Genomic DNA, 17,408 nt, shown 5'->3' with positions numbered 1-17,408 from the left:
CGAGTGTCCTCCACTTGAGAATTTTGGTCACGTGGGTGCGGATCTACGCTCCAGTGACCTTTAGTGAAATCACCCTATACAGTGACAGATCACTACCCCACATTCCTCGGATCATGCTGTAGAAATAAGAAACTGCAGATACTGCTTTACATAAAAGGACACAAAGTGCTGGGGTAACTCAGTGGGCCCGGCAGCATCTCTGGAGAATGTGGATAGGTGACGTGTCTTCACCTACCCATGGATGCGTCACCTGTCCATATCCTCCAGCCTGGCCCGCTGAGTTCCTCCAGCATTTTGTGTAATTTAATCTTGATGTTCCTTCCACTGTGGTTTGGACCAAATATACTAGAGGATCTACTCTAGAGGATCTCCTCTAGAATCTTTGGTTTGGACACAGTTTTCCTCCGAGAGGCTGAACGCCAGCTCACTGAACCCCAGCTCAGTGTAAGCTCTCTCCCAGCATAAATAGCTGCCTGCACTGCACCCCCAGAAAGGCATTGGAAGTTATGAGACTGCCAACCAACTCGGTCTTTCACACATTCATGAACTCCTACTTAATGTATTCAAAATGAAAATAATATTAAAAATAAAATTAGCAATATATTTTCTTTACAAACTAAAAAAACAAACAAGAATCACACATTTAAAGCGCTATGAAATAAAAAGATTCTGCTCCCTACTCCCCTGGTGACCATTGCTTCCCATTTACTTCATTCCAACATTCTGTTTTCCGTATCTTAACTTGTACCCGGTCCCAGTGACGTTACATTAATGAGGACATGGCAGTGTCCCAGAGTTAAAGCAGATTAGATGACATGACCGATTTTGATAACGTTAAATCTGGAAAACCATTTCGATCAGTGAGCCAAGAAATTATATGAACTGATATTCAGCAAAAGAGCAACTAAAGTAGTTTGGAAATACTGTTTTATGAAAAGGGTTCTTATGTTGTCATTTATTTTAGATGCCTTATTCAGTGTTAGCTACATAGTCTAACAGTTGATCTGAACATAGATGGAAGGACAACAAAGGTCAAGGCTCAAACCCAATATGTCAAGGCCAAAGCTCTATTGCTTAGGCTGCATTTGGAGTATTGTGCGCAGTTCTGCTTGCCCCATTACAGGAAGCATGTAGAGGCGTTGGAGAGGATGCAGAGGAGGTTTGCCAGAATGCTGCTTGGAGAGTTTCTGCTACAGGGGGAGGTTGGATAGACATGGGTTGTTTTCTCGGTGGTTGAGAGGAGAACTGCTAGAAGTATATAATATTATGAGAGGCGGAGATAGGGTAGACAGTCAGTATCTTTTCCCCTTGATGGAAATATCGGATCCTAGAGAGGGCATAGCTTTAAGTCAAGAGGTACAAAGTAAACCAGCATCTGCTTCTTGTACCTTCAATGTTTGGATTTTTCCTTTTTGTACTTCTATGTTTTTATCCATCCTCCACAAGTAAAGGTATGTATTGTGAGTAGCTGTAGATCATGATAGCATGTGCGATTGTTAATCTTCACAAGATTAACAACCTTTGAAAGGGGATAATGAAGGTATTAGGCCAACTATCCAATCTATCCAAAAAGCTAACCAGATAGATTAACAAAAACAAAAGGCTTGTTAAAACCTATTAGGCAACAATAAATTGAATTAAGATAAAGCAGTTTTAAAATAATATTTTATTAAGCATAATAGCCCCACAGAAAGACAGCAACACACATCATAATAATGACATTGATGTTAACCACTCTGCTCCAGATGGTTCCTTCACTTATGTCAGTCATTTTCCTCATAGCTTCTGCCTTCTCCTCTGCTGTTGGTTCGGGCACTGGCTCTGAGCTAATGCCACAGAACCAAGCACAACAAATGATAAAAACATTCTTTTTCTTCCTTGGTTTTTCTTCCTCAGCTGGAAAATATAAATAGTGAATTGTTGAAATTTAAAACTGAGCTCATTCAGATGACAAATCTCAGATCCAAAATTAGAGTGTGTAGGAAGGAACTGCAGATGCTGGTTTAAACCGAGTGTCGGCATCATATTCACGTGAACTACCGCACACATCTAACTTTGGAACAATTAGGCTTATTCAAGCAGGGCTGCTTATATCCAAGCCCCAAGGTCATTTGAGTTCCAGCCATACTATTTCATATCCTTTCATCTGTAAACTTTGCTGATCAATACCATTCATCAGATGACATTTCCATGTACCCAGCAAAATCCAATATATTCTCTCCTAATTTGACCCATGTATGTCCAACTAACGAGTATATGGAGTACACTTAGGAGGAGAAAAAAAGTAGGTGATATAGATCTGGCAAGCTAGGTAAAGAGAAATCCCAAGATATTTCACAGGTTAAATAAAAGTAATATGGTGGCCAGGGAGAAACGATGTCTTCATAAGGATCAGCATCGACACATATGTGCTGAGCTACTGGAGATACGTGAAATATTTCATGAATATTCCTCAGGAATTGAAGCAAATGAATTGTGATGTCTTGCAAGATATATGAATTACCAAAGAGGAGGTTTTGGTGGTCTTAAAGCTTCAGCTTTTGGCCTCAAGGGGCACTGGCACCTAGACATCACAATGGCCTTTGACAGAGTCCTGCATGGTAGGCTGGTCAGGAAGGTTAGATCGCATGGGATCCAGGGGGAGCTAGCAAATAAGATCATCGGCTTGATGTGAGGAAGCAGAGGGTGATAGTTTTAGGCTGTTTACAGAGTGGCGGCAAGTGACTAATGATGTGCCACAGGAATTGATGCTCATCATTTATTTAAACAATTGGGATGATAATATACATGATATGATTACTAAGTTTGATGATGACACTAAAAAAGGAAGCATCGTATCAGTGAAGAAGGTTGTCAACAATTACAAGATCTCGATCAGCCAGGTAAGTGAGCTGACGCATGGCAAGTGGTGTTCAATTCAGATGAATACAATTTTGCATTTAATGGGATGTCTAACCAGGGTAGGACTTTCACATTGAACAGTAGGACTCTGGGGAATGTTGCAGTGCAGAGAGATCCAGGAGTACAAGTACGTAGTACAATCTAAATAGCATTCCAGGAAGATTGATGAAGAAGGCATTTGATGTGCTGACCTTCATCAGTCAGGGCTCTGAGTACAGGAGTTGGAATGCTAAATATCAGCAATGCAAGACATTGGTGAGGCCAAACTTGGAGTATTCTGTACAGTTTTCGTTACCCTGTTATAGGAAATACATCATTAAGCTGGAACAAGTGCAAAGGAGACTTACCAGAATGTTGGCAGGACTCGACGGCCTAAGTTATGGGGAGAGTTTGGGCAGGCGAGGACTTTATTGATTGGACTTTTAGGAGAACTGTGGGGTGTCCGGATAGAAGAGCATAAAATTACGAGGGGCATAGAGTGTGAATTCACACACTCTTTTTCCAAGGGAAGGGGAATCAAACACAATAGGGCATAGGTTTAAGGCGAGAGTGGGAAAGATTTAAATAGGACCTGTGGGGCAACCTCCACACAGAGGGTAGTGTCTATATGGAACGAGCTACCAGGGAAAGTGGTAGAGGCATGTACAATAACAACATTTAAGAGACAATTACATTGATAGAAAAGGTTTAGAAGGAAATAGGGTTAACATGGTCAAATAGGACCAGCTTAGGAGGGTGCTTTTGGTTGACATGGACGAATTAGACCTAAGGGCCTATTTGCTAAGGGCCCATGTTACTCCACAACTAAACCTTCAGTCTTTCAACTAAGTATCCATTTATTTTTTACTGGATACAATAATCATGGCTTCAGCATTCACAATCATTTCTCTGTGTGTAATCAAGTTTTATGCAATGTCTTGCCTCACAAGGAACTCATTAATCAAAATAATTTCCTTGTGTTGTGTTCAATTATCAGTTCTCTGAACATTTAATAAAGCTCCCCAGTCTTCCTTCCCCCCCCCCCCCTTAGAATCATAGAAAACTTACACACAAAAGGAAGCCATTGGCCTATCAAGTTGATACAATAAAGAGTTAGTTATACTCTTGTTCCTTTTGTAAATTTAAAACATCTTTGGATTGTTAAAAATGTTAACCTGCCACTATTTTTTCATAACTTTTCTTTGCTTTGGTCCGTTTCTAGTTCCCCTGTAACCTTAGTAGCTATAAATTTCCAGCCTTACTACCTGTTATCACTGGGTGCATGTCAACTGTGCTGTTTTCTACTTCTTCTTGTACTTTCAGAGTTGGCTTCACCATTTCAATAACGTCCAGGTCAACCCTTTCAGCCTGGCTGTAGCGAAGGCTGTACACCAGGCGATGGAGCTGAAGACCCAAATATGTACAATTAGTATCATTTCTGTGACTCTGATAATGAAACCCATCCAATTTTATCCAGTTTCATTATGTCTTGGCTTTTACATTCTTTATATGTCCATATCATTCTTAGAAGCTGCTTTAAATATCTTGTAAACCTCACCAAGCTTTAATTTCAAATCATAATCATTTACTCTGCCTGCTTAGTATCATCTGCAAACTTGGACTTCACTGTCCCTGGCTTTATATACAAATTATTCAAGTGCACAGTCAACCAAAGTGGTCCCAGAATAGAAGTTAATGTTTCCTGGCAATTAATGTTTAAAAATCCTGCCATCTGTTCCTTCCCTTCAGGCAAGTTTTTCATCTTGTTTACCATAAAACTTCAATTCTATGCCACTTAATTTCCTCCAAAAAATGTTTTCTGTGTAGTAGATTATCGATGTCTTTCTGGAAGTCTGTTTGCACCACATCCATTGGACTTGTTCATCTGCCATCTGTTACACCTCAAAGATATCTTATTCTCATTATGTTTTAGCTCATTTTTGCCAATCTGTTTATCTTTTCCTCTTTGTTGACTCTCTCTGTCTTTAGATCCATGTCTCTATCTTCATTATCTCATCCTTTATAATCTGCTTTTTTACATTGCCTCCTAATTTATCTCAGTCTCTTGCCATTTTAGTGTTTCTCCGTCTATCTTCTGCTGCTAGCAATTAGTCTCTTTTTCCTCTTCCGTTGCTGTCTGCCCTCCTCTGTAGGTACACCAGGGTGCCTCTTCACTCCCTTCACCTCATTGTCTCTCTCCTCTCATTCACACATCTTTATTCACCTCTTCGGATTCCAGATTTTCCAGATTCAGGGACAGTTTCTTCCCAGCTGTTATCAAGCAACTGAACCATCCTAACAACAACTAAAGAGCAGTCCTGAACTACTACTTACTTAATTGGAGACCCTTGGACTATCTTTGATCGGACTCTACTGGCTTTATCTTGCACTAAATATTATTCATGTTATTCCCTTGATCGTGCATCTGTACACTGTAGACGGCTCAATTGTAATCATGTATATTGTCTTTCCGCAAACAGGTTAACACGCAACAAAAGCTTTCCCTGTACCTTAGTACATGTGACAATAAATTAAACAAAAACTCAAACTCTCTCTCATTCTCTTTTTTCTCCTTTCTTCTATCAGTATCTTTTACCATGAGAAATTTAAACTGAGCCAATCGCAGATCAACAGATAAAGAGAAGTAGATGCAGCACATCTGATTGATAAAATTCACAAGAGAAAATGCCACACAAGAGGCACATAATTAGGGCTCATGGGACATCAACATGGACTGAGAACTGGTTACAGATGGACTTGTACACCACAATTATCTGGATTAAACTCCATCTGCCATTTCTCAGCCAATTTCATCGGCATCATTCTATATCCTATGACAACTCTCCACGATATCAACAACTTCACCAAAAGTGGCAACTGCAAACTTCCTGATCATGCCTTCTTCATCGACATCCAAACCATTCATGTACAAACTGCAAGGGCGCCAAAACTGATCCCAATTAAACTTCTCTAGCCACAGCCAACCAGTCGCACAAAAAATCCTCTATTATCGATCACCCAATCTTGCAATCTTTTTCATCTGCACTTCCTCTGTAGCTGTAACACTATATGCGGCACTCAGTTTCCTTTTACTTTCTGCACTTACCTGTTGCATTTGTGTATTATTTAACTGGATAGCCCACGGTATCTTGTTGCACATGACAATAATAAATCACAATATCACTACTCTCTATTTCAGGTGCTCAGTTACCACATTTTTAAGACTTAAAAATTCTGACAGTGAAGCTACTAAGGAATTAAGGTATTAAGGAATGTGAGGAAGTGTGGTGAGGTAGAAGAAGACCAGAATTATATTTAAGAAATAACTGCAGATGGTGGAACAATTGAATGTAGACAAAAAAATGCTGGAGAAACTCAGCGGGTGAGGCAGCATCTTTGGAAAGAAGGAATAGGCGACGTTTCGGGTTGAGACCCTTCTTCAGATGAACTTGTACACCAAGGTGCACTCAGACTGAAGAAGGGTCTCGACCTGAAACATCGCCTATTCCTTCTCTCCATAGATGCTGCATCTCCTGCTGAGTTTCTTCAGCATTTTCTGTCCATCAGAATTATATTGATTGATGACGCAAATGGGTTACTCCTGCTGCTATCGGAAATAGAAAGATAAAAATAGTTAATGAGACAAGCACATTGCGATAAATATTATGCCTTTCTTCGTTGTGAAATAGAAGCCAATTAATAATCAACAAAAACTCACATGTTTTTCTTCGATCTTTGGAGTGCAGAAGGAGATGATGAGGACCAGGATACATGTGCAGCTGAACAAAATGATGGCAAAATGGAGGTAGTGGATGCCACAGAAGATAAAGGGGCAAGAGGATGGGAAGATGCAGCTGCCCGTGCCATAGACAAACTCGGCTATCATGCGACAGAGACCCATGGCCAGACCTCCGATCAAACCCCAGAAGGCACCCTGCAGAGTAAAATCACAACTAGCAGCAAGTATGCTCATCTATAGCAATTATTATTAAAGTTACTAACAATCCTATAAACCAATGGCAGTAAGTAATTTTTGGGACAAGCCTGCATGTTAATCATAATCCTCTATCACCTCTGAGAGGGTTTTTACTTATGGAAAATCAGATATTAAGCATGGAAAGACTGATTCATTACTCAGTTTTAATCTAACTTCAGGCGAAGGAAACCATGAAAGTCTTAAAGTGTAGTTTAGTGAAAGAACTAAAGAAATAACCACTCCATTAGTATAATTATCAGAAAAAGTAATTATCTGAGGATCTTTTAATCATCTAAGGATCCTTTAAAATTTAAGACAGTTATCCTTTTAAGCAAAGCAGGGTGGAAAATGAGTATTGTGTATCTCAATGAATCAAAGTAAGGTTATATGTCTCTCCAGCACCCATTGGAATAAGTCAAAACAACGAGGAGTAACTTGATTGATGATTGATTGAAAAATACAGCATAGAAATAGGCTCTTCAACTCACTAAGTCCATGCCGACTATCAATCAAATGAAATCAATTTCAAATGTATTTGTCACATGCACCATAAGGTGCAGTGAAGTGAATTTACTCATTCACACCAGTTCTACGTCATCCCACTTTATCATCCACTGCCTACACACGAGGGAGAATTTACAGAGGCCAATTAACCTACACACCCGCACATCTTTGGGAAGTGGGAGGAAACCGGAGCAGCCAGAGGACACCCACGTGCTCACAGGGAGAACGTGCAAACTTCACACAGTCACACCCTGGCCTCTGGCCCTGTGTGCCGCCCTAATTTGTAGGATTGTGGCTCTTACTCCATGACTCTCAGGAATCCAGGAAGAACATCACTGGGGAAGTGCAAGATGAACATTGAGAGAAAATTGAACATTGGTTCCAATTCCTCTGAAAAATATTAACACAGGAGAAGGAAAAAAAATCAAGAGTCTGGTTCGTCCACTGTTTGGCAACGGTTTGTATCGTCAGCCACTGTTTCACTTATTCAGTCAAATGCCGGTCATGGAGGAGGAGCAGATACTGGGAATGAGGAGGTTATACAGTGAAAGTAACCTGTCACCAGGGTAGATTCAAGAAGTAGTTGCATTGTCTGTACTCCCAGTGACAGAGTACCTCCCAGGTTTAGTTACTACTTTTTTCTTGTGTACTTATTCTGACTCCTTTAATTTCCACAGACTTCTGCTCTATTTCTGACTTCATTTTATTGATAAATTATGAAAATATCCACGGCAATTTAAATTGCATAATTACAGTTCCTTAATAGAAGGAAGGGGAGAAGATGATTTCCTTGCCTGAAACTAGAGAAAGGCAGCTTTCAGAATCTTGCTCAGAAGCACAGCTGACAGAAAAAATATAAATGAAAAGACAACAGTCTTTCAGACTATGGGCGCTCTCTATGGCAGGTAGCTTATTCTCCGTTCATACTTGTTCAAATCAGTTCCAATTCTGTTGTGAAGGGCAGAACTTCTGGTCATCAGCATTCATCTTTACCTGCCCATCACAAAGATAAGCTCCACTCTCAGACCTGATATATCCATCAACAGCCAGGTCGATACGAGGTGTGTAACTCAGGGTATTTGGTTTATGTTCCAAATTTGAGACCCCTTCATTAGAACTATACCACATTTTCTTTAAAATATTGAACCCGGTTGATCCATGCCCAACACTTTGTGCACCTGGCTAATGTGTGTCTCAAAGGGAAGTATGGCAGGTGCTTCACATTGTATCTAACATGTTGTATTTGTTCTGGGAATGATAAGGGATCAATCTGGAGATGAATAGGATATTATACATTTCCATCAGTCACTCTTATATCAGAATAGCTACTTACTGGCTCATTGATCCTTTTCACAAAGACACCTAGCAGGACAACTGCGCCAATGGGTGGTGCCAAGTAACTGGTGACAGACTGGATATAGTCGAAGAGTTGTCCACTTTGTGCTGCCTGGACCACAGGTATCCATGCAATGCTGATCGTGACAATACAGAGAATCCAGATCCTGAGGAACAGAACAAGGAAATTTGCGATTCATACCTGTTGCTATGATTAGTTCTATTTTGCATATGTACATTTATTTATTTATTTATTTATTTATTTTATTTATTCCGAACAAGTAAAGACATTAAAGACATTAATAGTAACAAAATCGAAATTATCAAACAATTGGACATTACAATCAATATTTACAAGCAATGAAAAGAACAAAAAGCAAATTTCCAATGTCCAACTCTGTCTGTACAAGCTCGAAAAGGAGTGAGAAGAAGAATAACTTATTAAATCTCACCCCTTTTCCCCAACACTTCTACCATATTTAAAAATCAATTAATTAATAATAATAATACTACCCCAGGCAATTTTCCATAATACCTACAGACATATATATACATACAACTATTATACACATACAAACTTCATATATGAAGTAACCAAACATAAGTAAACAATTGTAAAGCAATAGACAAACATCAATTTGTACCCTTGATTCCTCTTTTGCACTGTTTCCTGAAATAAATCCTAGCCATGATATTTAAGAATAAGATAATGTAGAAAGAGAGGTTGCATATGACTTTGTGATTGTAATGGCACTGCGGTCAAAATGTAGCCATGTACAGCCAGTAAGATTAGAAGAAGATAATTCACTCAATCTTTCGAACAATGAGCAACATGTGTAATTATTTCCGGCTGCAGTGAACTAAAATTCCTGGAATTATTTAACTAACAATCAAAATGTTGCAGGGGTTAATATCTTCAAGATTGATGAGCTGTGATGTGCCAAAATGTCTTCATTCGTCTGTAATTCTCTTGCGAAACATTTCTTTGATTCTGTTAATGACCATTCACCTGCCAACAATCATTAGTTCCTTGTTGCTGGCTTCCTTCCGGATTCTTGCCCAGATGTCCATGGTGAAGAGAGTGCTGCTGCTATTGAAGATGGATGCCAGTGAACTCATGAGAGCTGCTAGCATAACTGCAAGCATTAAACCACGAAGCCCTGTACAGGGGAGCCAAGCAAATTTAAATTAATCATGCATCAAGGAGACATACTGAACAATAGCAACAATCTGCCACCAGAACAACTCAGTATGGATGAACACAAAAAGCTGGAGTAACTCAGCGGGTCGAACAGCATCTCTGGAGAATAGGTGAAGTTGCGGATTGAGACCTTTCTTCAGACCTGAAACGCCACCTATTCATATTCTCCAGAGATGCTGTTTGACCCACAGAATTACTCCAAATTTTTGTGTCTATCTTCAGTTTAAACCAGCATCTGCAGTTCCTTCTTACACATTGAGGATGAATAAAGTACCACCTGAAAACTATGGGTATATATAAAAAGGACACAATGGGGAAAGTGTAGATGTAAAATGTAGACATACTGGGAACAGTGCGAAGATTAGGATAGACTGCTTGGGAACATTTGCATCCAAATTATGCTACTGAACTAGCAACGCAGAGACCTGGACTGTTAACACAGAGACATGAGTACAAAGGTCATCTCGTAAACTAGGCAATTTAAATTCAGTGAATGAAGTATGCTGAGAATAAAAACCTAGTATCTTGATTCATGAGGTTACTGGATTGTTGTAAAAGTCTACTTGATTTATTAATATCCCTCTAGAGGATTTTTACCTTTCCCTGGCCTGCCATTGATTCCAGACCCACAGTAATGCTCTTTGAAATGATCTGGCACACCATTCAGTTCTATCAAATTGCTACAAATAGATAATTGATGATTAAATTCAGGTATAAAAGTAATTTACTTGTTTTCACCAGTAGAGTAGAGAACTCCAGTAGAGTTGTACCACTAACATTGCAGTTTTGACCCATTTATACTTAAACTGGTGGCCACTTTTATAACCGTATGATGCATTAGTCCATGCCTGCTTAGCTTCACCTCTGAATAAAAGTTTGTTGATCCACTGTTTTGACTGTTTTACTGTTTTAATGTTCTTTTTACAAACCATGTTCTCGGGGTATCTAAATCTAAATTGTATTAGTTATTTAAGTTATGACATCGGATGGAAGCTGCATACCAAATCTCGTTGCACTTGTGTGCAATGACAATAAAATATATTATTATTATTATGATCTAATGATGGCCATCAGTGGTGTTGGAAGGAATTGCAGGTGCAGATTTACACTGAAGACAGACACAAAATGCTGGAGTAACTCAGCAGGACAGGCAGCATCTCTGGATCAAAGAGATCTCTGGAGATAAGATGATTAGTTTCCAACCACAGTGGCATTCTCTCTCAAATTAAAGACAAGGCTCAGGATTAAAATGTAAAAAGTTCCAGAGATGATGCCTGTCCCATTGAGTTACTCCAGCATTTTGTGTCTATCTATGACCATCAGCAAGTCAGCTGGAGATGGGTGAGCCTAGGACTCTAACCTGAGCAACTCACATTGTAGAGCTAAGATGATTAGTCTCCAAAAACAGTGGCATTCTACACCAAATTAAAGGCAAGGCACAGGATTAAAATGTAAAAAGTAGGTGAAGATAATAGAAATAAAGAAATATTAAAATCATAGCACCAAATTTGGATTTTAATACTGAAGTATTAAGGGAGGAGTGGAGTGATGTAAAGAGTCCCTTAAGAACTGAAGGAGATCTCTGAGTTGAAATGAGAAGTTGAGCACACTTATTTACGATTGAGCAGTACTCTATCATGCAGTGAGTGGCAGGGAGGGATAACTACCTTACTAAGGTTGCAATTGGCTCCAATGAGGCTGTGGTAAGGTTATGATCAATGCTCATAGACCACTGTGGGAAAGTGCTGTATGTTTTGCAATTGATTGATATGGAATCGTGATCCATTATGATTTCTCTTTCAATGAATTAATTTCCCTTACGCAAGGTACAGGTAATATACCAGAGGGCAGTCAGCATCCATGCAGGTGAAAAGAGAGCAGCAACAGCCAGAGGAATTGGTGAGATAAATTCTAAATTGAACACAGAGAAGCTTCAGGGAGAGGGGGGGAATACAATTTGAGCTATTTGTAGCTTGGTTACAGTGAAACAGATTGTTTACCCTTGGGCATCAGGGCAACCACCATCTTTGGGTAGGCAATGTTCGAGCAACCAACTGGAGTGCCACATATCTTCTCACATTCCTCTGGCACAACACATGCAACCTCATCTACGGGACAAAATGGAAGCTCTTTAGAATGAACTGCATTGCTGTTTCAAAAAATGTCCCAAATTAACTCCTTATAATGAAACCATTTAGTATTATCCCAAATTTTAATCAACTATTGATTGACATGCTGGAAAGAATAAAACTCTTTGTCACATAAATATTGCTCGACCAGATAGAGCACTCTGAGCAATTACCCCCATTTTATTACCGTTCACCTCGCTGGCTAATTAACGCCCTTCAACTTCCACCCTCATCTCCGGTCAGTATCAGGTTCTTGAACCAATCTACACCACACTAATCCAGCTGAGTGCTAACCTGAGGGAAGGCCTCAGCAATAATCTGTAACATTTTTAGTTTTCATGTTTCCTCACAGAAATGTTCATGCATGGAATAAATAGCCATTTGATAAAGAAACCTTACCTGGGTATAGAATTCGACTGATCATGCCCGGCAAGACCATCAGATACATGGGCAACAACTTTATGTAACCACATAGAACACAACCAGCCTTCACGTGTGTCAGGTTCTTAGCAGCTAAGCATCGTTGGATGATGACCTGGAAGAGATGCATATTAAAAAAAAAAATGGGAGAAATATCTGAAGTAGTCTAAAATTAATGCAAAAACAATCTGCTAGAGGAACTCAGCAGGTTGCAGCATCTGTGAAGGGAAATGGATAATCAACATTTTGGGTCACGACGAGTCATCTGTACTCAGTTTGATTTAACTTTACTTCTGATTTCCAGCATCTGTAATCTGTTGTTTCTCCAGTGTGTACCTCACCATTCTAGCAGTTATACTCGATTTTCCACTCCTCTCATTCATACGTTAATATGCACCCTATGCCATCCTGTCTCACCATTAATAGCACTATTCTGTTTGTCATTCGGGTCCATTATCTCATGAAAACTCATTGATTATATCTTCCATCATCTTCGTTATTCCCCCTCCTACTCACATCCGATCTCCTCTTAGATATAATTTGATGCTTCACTTCTTGGGCATGCATCAGATTGTATCATAGGGACAAGTCTGTTATTGCCTGAAGCCTAATAATATATTGTCAGTGAAGAATTGAAAGATTGATTCCATTATTTTAGGGAAGAACAGTGTACTTAACACACCAATTATTTAAATCCACAGGTGAAAGGGCAGATGTATACGGATGCTTGTGGAGAAGTTTCTAAAAGGAAATAATTTGTTGAGGCCTGGGGATCAAAGTCATATTGGCTACTCAGCAACTTACCTGATCACTGCACCAGAACCAAACTCCAATGATGCTTATACCAAAGATCAATCCTGGCCAGGGTAAGTCGCCACTGACTGCATCTCGCAGAAGATTGAATGCGTCAGCACGAGGAAGATAGCACTTGTCAGAGATGTTATAGCGGGAAGGATCTATTGAATCATGAAGAATTGGCACGGCATCCTTGTACTTGGCAAACAATGCCTGATAGCCCCCAACTTCATGGAAAGCTGTGAGAAGCAAAAAAGAAATCAATGCATTAATGGGAAATTTGCAAAGTAATTACAGGAGACGAATGCCTCTGACACGTTCATAGGTTTTAGGAGCAGAATTAGGTCATTCGGCCCATCATGTCTACTCAGCCATTTAATCATGGCTGATCTATCTTTTGCTCTCAACCTCATTCTCCTGCCTTCTCCCCATAACCCCTAACACCCTTACTCATCAAATCAATTTAATTAAACCATTAATAAAGATCCTAGAGCCCTACTTCCTTCTGTATTCCATCTTCAGCTGGAAGTTTATTCCACAATTATCACTTTTTGTGACCTTGATCCAGTACTACTAAATTTAAATATATAATGTATTTGTATTATTTCTAATATCAACTGTATGAATTAATCTCTGTAAAATTACTTGTCAGATTACTTAATAGGTTGAAGAATCCCGACATTCTCCAGAGATCACATTCATATTTCCTGTCACTCATGTCTCCAATACTTAAATGTCTTGTTACTTGGCAACAAGAATTGAACATAAAATCGAAGATGTTACCATAGCACCATAAAGTTTGATTACTTCTACTTTACTTGATATCCCACAGTTCAGACAATGTAGTTCAATGTTCCGATGCCTTTGCTGATTATGCTCAGCATTGGTCTGTCTCTTGAAACAACATCATTAGAATCTGTCTGTTATCCATGCTACGTGCAACATTTAAATGTATACACAGATACATTCATCTGCAGGTTCTCTGACCACCAGCGTATTTTATTCTTCACATATCCTGAGCTGCCTCTGACCTTTATTGTTTAGAAAAGTTAAGCAACTGAATAAAATTATTATATTCACACCATTTATGTACTTTAGAAACAGTAATGATCACAACATTAAACCTAATGCATCCTCTCAATAGACTGCCTCACTCTACCATAAATTCCTCAGCAGTAACTTGATTTGCATCCTTTAGCCTATTTGCCATCCATTCATGCTTGGATTTGGTAACGTCAATTATTCTACTAGATGACTGACTTGTCCTTACACACACTGATTCCCAATCCCTGCTAGTTCTCGGTTCCCAACTTTACATCATCCTTTCACCCCAAGGAAGAACTTAACCGGAGAGTGGTGAATCTGTGGAATTTATTGGTGGTGGAGGCCAAGTCTTTGGATATTCTTGAAGCGGAGATTGATAGTTTTTGATTTGTTTGGGTGTCAAAGGTTATGGGGAAAAGACAGGAGAATGGGGTTGAGAGGGAAAATAGATCAGCCACGATCGAATGGCGGAGCAGACTCCATGGGCCTATTGGCCTAATCCTGCTCCTATGTCTCAAGATCTTTATTCCAACTCTCTGTGTTCTGTCCTTTGACCATTTCTCAATTTATTTAAGTACATTACGGCCAATCCCAAGTGCTCTTTTTTTTTTAATAACCTCTTTTGGGGCACTTTGTGACACTACATAACAAATTGCTGTTTTCATTATTTCCACGCCCAAGATGCTGGGCAAAATGATAAAGAGAAAATACACATAAGATTTGTAAGAAAGGAAATGTAAAATAACAAGAACAATTCAGCATTCTTCATGTCTGGTATGAGAAGTGGGTGTCTTCTCATCTCTTGTCCTCTCCACTACCTCATAAGAACCAGATGTTCTCTTATACCTGATCCATACAGTTACTGCCAGAAAGTCACCATAGTAGAAGACATCATCATTGGGTCCAAACTCAAATCCACACATGTACTTTCCAGGAGCAGTTACTTGATACTGATTAGAAGGGTTTTGCTAACCCAGGAACACTGAGATCACAATGGAGCCAATCGCTTACCCTTTCTGAGATCAGTGCAGGGCCTGGGCCCTTCCTAGTCTAGTTGGCTCAGTCACTTATAGTTAAAGCTTGGTGAAGCACTGAGGGGAAGAGGGCAAATGTGTAATGCTTTCTTATCTGCAAGGTATAAAGGATGACCTTCTTACAGTATCCCATCAGCACAAAAGCTCCAGCAATGATCACAAATGTCTGTACTGTGTCCGTGTACATCAATGCAGCCAGGCCTCCTGCAACCAAAGATAAACAGATATTACACAAAAACAGGACATGTGCCTTTTCCACTGTGCAATCCCTTTCAAGGGATGATGCATCTTTGCTAAATGGTTCTCCTCTTCCATCTCGGACCACGATTCTTGAGGCTCCACTGCTGAGGAGAACCTTATTAAATCACTCAAATCTTCTTAATATTTGATTTGCCAACTGTCTGCTATTGTTTGCCAATTGTCTGCTGTTGAGTTTCCCTGTGGGTGAGAGGGTATTTGAGATACTGGGGAGATAATATGTCTCTCTCTCTCCAACAACCTACTGCACAGGACGAGATCAAATGGCCCTGCAGAAATCACTCTAGTATTTTCCCATTGGGCACCTACCCTCCCTCTTCCCCATCCCATTCCCACCACAATATTACATCACCTTTCACCATCCTTTATGACTGAGGCAGCATCTAGATCGTATACGTTCATTAGTCACAGAGCATGAAAGAGTCAGGGAGTGAATGAGGATTGCCCGTTCCACAATTCAACAATAGTCAACCTAGGTACAGTGAAATGCTTTGATTTGCATACATCCCAGTAAAATCATGTAGCAGACCTCACCTAGGCAGTACACAAGTGTCGCCACGATTTGGCACCGACAAAGTTACAAAAGTTCACCGAACAGGCCTATCTACTGGCCTTAAAGAGTGAGAGTGGGATGAAGAATTAAAGTGACAGGCACTGTAAGCTCGGAGTCACCCTTGTGGATTGAACAAAGCAGTATCCTGAAGTGCTGACCCTATCTCTCTTTGGCTTGCCTATTTGTAGAGGAGATCACATTAGAGGTATTATAAATTTTGAACAGTTTTCCTGAAGTTTATGTAGAATTATTTGATTTCCATTCCAAGTTTGCTCAGCCATAAAAAAGAATTGACCTCGAAAGAAAAAAACCCTAGAATTCTGCAGTTATCTCAAATGTTCTTACAGCTTAAAGGTTAAACGTGCAATTTATTACTAGGATGGCAAGTAGCGTACTTAATTTATGAGTAAAAACATTATCAGTAGCATTTCAGAATATTCCATTTGATCCAGAAAATCCTGGCAGAGTGCAAGAGTCAAAGGTCAAAAGAATAATTATATTATTGAGGAATTTTAATTTCCTGGACACTTAGCACAAATATCAGCGTAAGCTAAAAATTAAAGAAGAACATCATGTCAATGACCCTCATTAAGATGTTAGTTTATTGACTGGAACAGATTATCATTCTGGAAATACTGCAGAAGTTTATCATTCATTTCATGAAGATGCTACATCTGGTTCTTTCCATCAATGGTGACATCAGCATTACAGTGGGATCATCCTATTGGTGAGGAGAAGAGAAGAGGAATGGGGGACATAACTATCCAGAGGTTAGACCAAGTACTGACGTGCTACTGTGCACTACAGAATGAAAAATAAAAGGTAAACTGAAACTCTCTGTGTAATGCACAGAGTCCTTGATTTACATTCCAGATTTCAAATGCAACATATGCAATAATGAAGAAAGGACATGGATATGTGCAATCACATATGGACCTTGCCTGAAAAGGTTCTGAGCCACTTCTATAATCTCATCTCATGGTTGCCTCTTTAAGTAATATACTAATCAAACACGTCCTTGTGTCCCAGTTCCATCCCCCAAACCTGGTAGTGAAGTTCACCAAGCGTCACCCTTGCCCAGCCCCACCAAACCTACTGACCTAATCCAATCCAGACTAGTGATCTGTCAATATTACTTCACCAATACCTCCATCAATCTGCTTTCTCAATCTAGACCCTCCCAGTACCACAAACAACCAAGTGCCAATACCCCACCAACTACCGACTTCCCTTCCAATGATCAATTCCTCTTCCTGACCATTCCCCTTCTCATCCCGAC

At 39.7% G+C, this 17,408-nt stretch overlaps 1 protein-coding gene across 2 annotated transcripts in view; it reads right to left on the bottom strand.

The window, feature by feature from the left end:
* Window positions 1–378: 378 nt before the first annotated feature.
* The window catches only part of LOC129710787 (sodium/glucose cotransporter 2-like), a 32,507-nt gene continuing 15,477 nt past the window's right edge, over window positions 379–17,408 (bottom strand). Inside the window, exons 7-15 of one of the 2 annotated variants that reach the window (XM_055658030.1) lie at window positions 15,442–15,522; window positions 13,250–13,479; window positions 12,425–12,560; window positions 11,897–12,004; window positions 9,705–9,855; window positions 8,694–8,862; window positions 6,599–6,814; window positions 4,146–4,284; window positions 379–1,896 (exon numbers count right to left, since the gene is read on the bottom strand). In XM_055658030.1, the coding sequence (XP_055514005.1) occupies window positions 1,670–1,896; window positions 4,146–4,284; window positions 6,599–6,814; window positions 8,694–8,862; window positions 9,705–9,855; window positions 11,897–12,004; window positions 12,425–12,560; window positions 13,250–13,479; window positions 15,442–15,522 (1,457 nt within the window). In that variant the 3' untranslated portion in view covers window positions 379–1,669. The remainder of the gene's footprint in view (window positions 1,897–4,145; window positions 4,285–6,598; window positions 6,815–8,693; window positions 8,863–9,704; window positions 9,856–11,896; window positions 12,005–12,424; window positions 12,561–13,249; window positions 13,480–15,441; window positions 15,523–17,408) is intronic. The other variant, XM_055658031.1, reaches the window with a different exon arrangement.

This window comes from Leucoraja erinacea, chromosome 28 (genome assembly GCF_028641065.1).
Source record: "Leucoraja erinacea ecotype New England chromosome 28, Leri_hhj_1, whole genome shotgun sequence".
Lineage (NCBI taxonomy): Eukaryota > Metazoa > Chordata > Chondrichthyes > Rajiformes > Rajidae > Leucoraja > Leucoraja erinaceus.
This window is presented reverse-complemented; position numbering and strand designations above follow the sequence as displayed.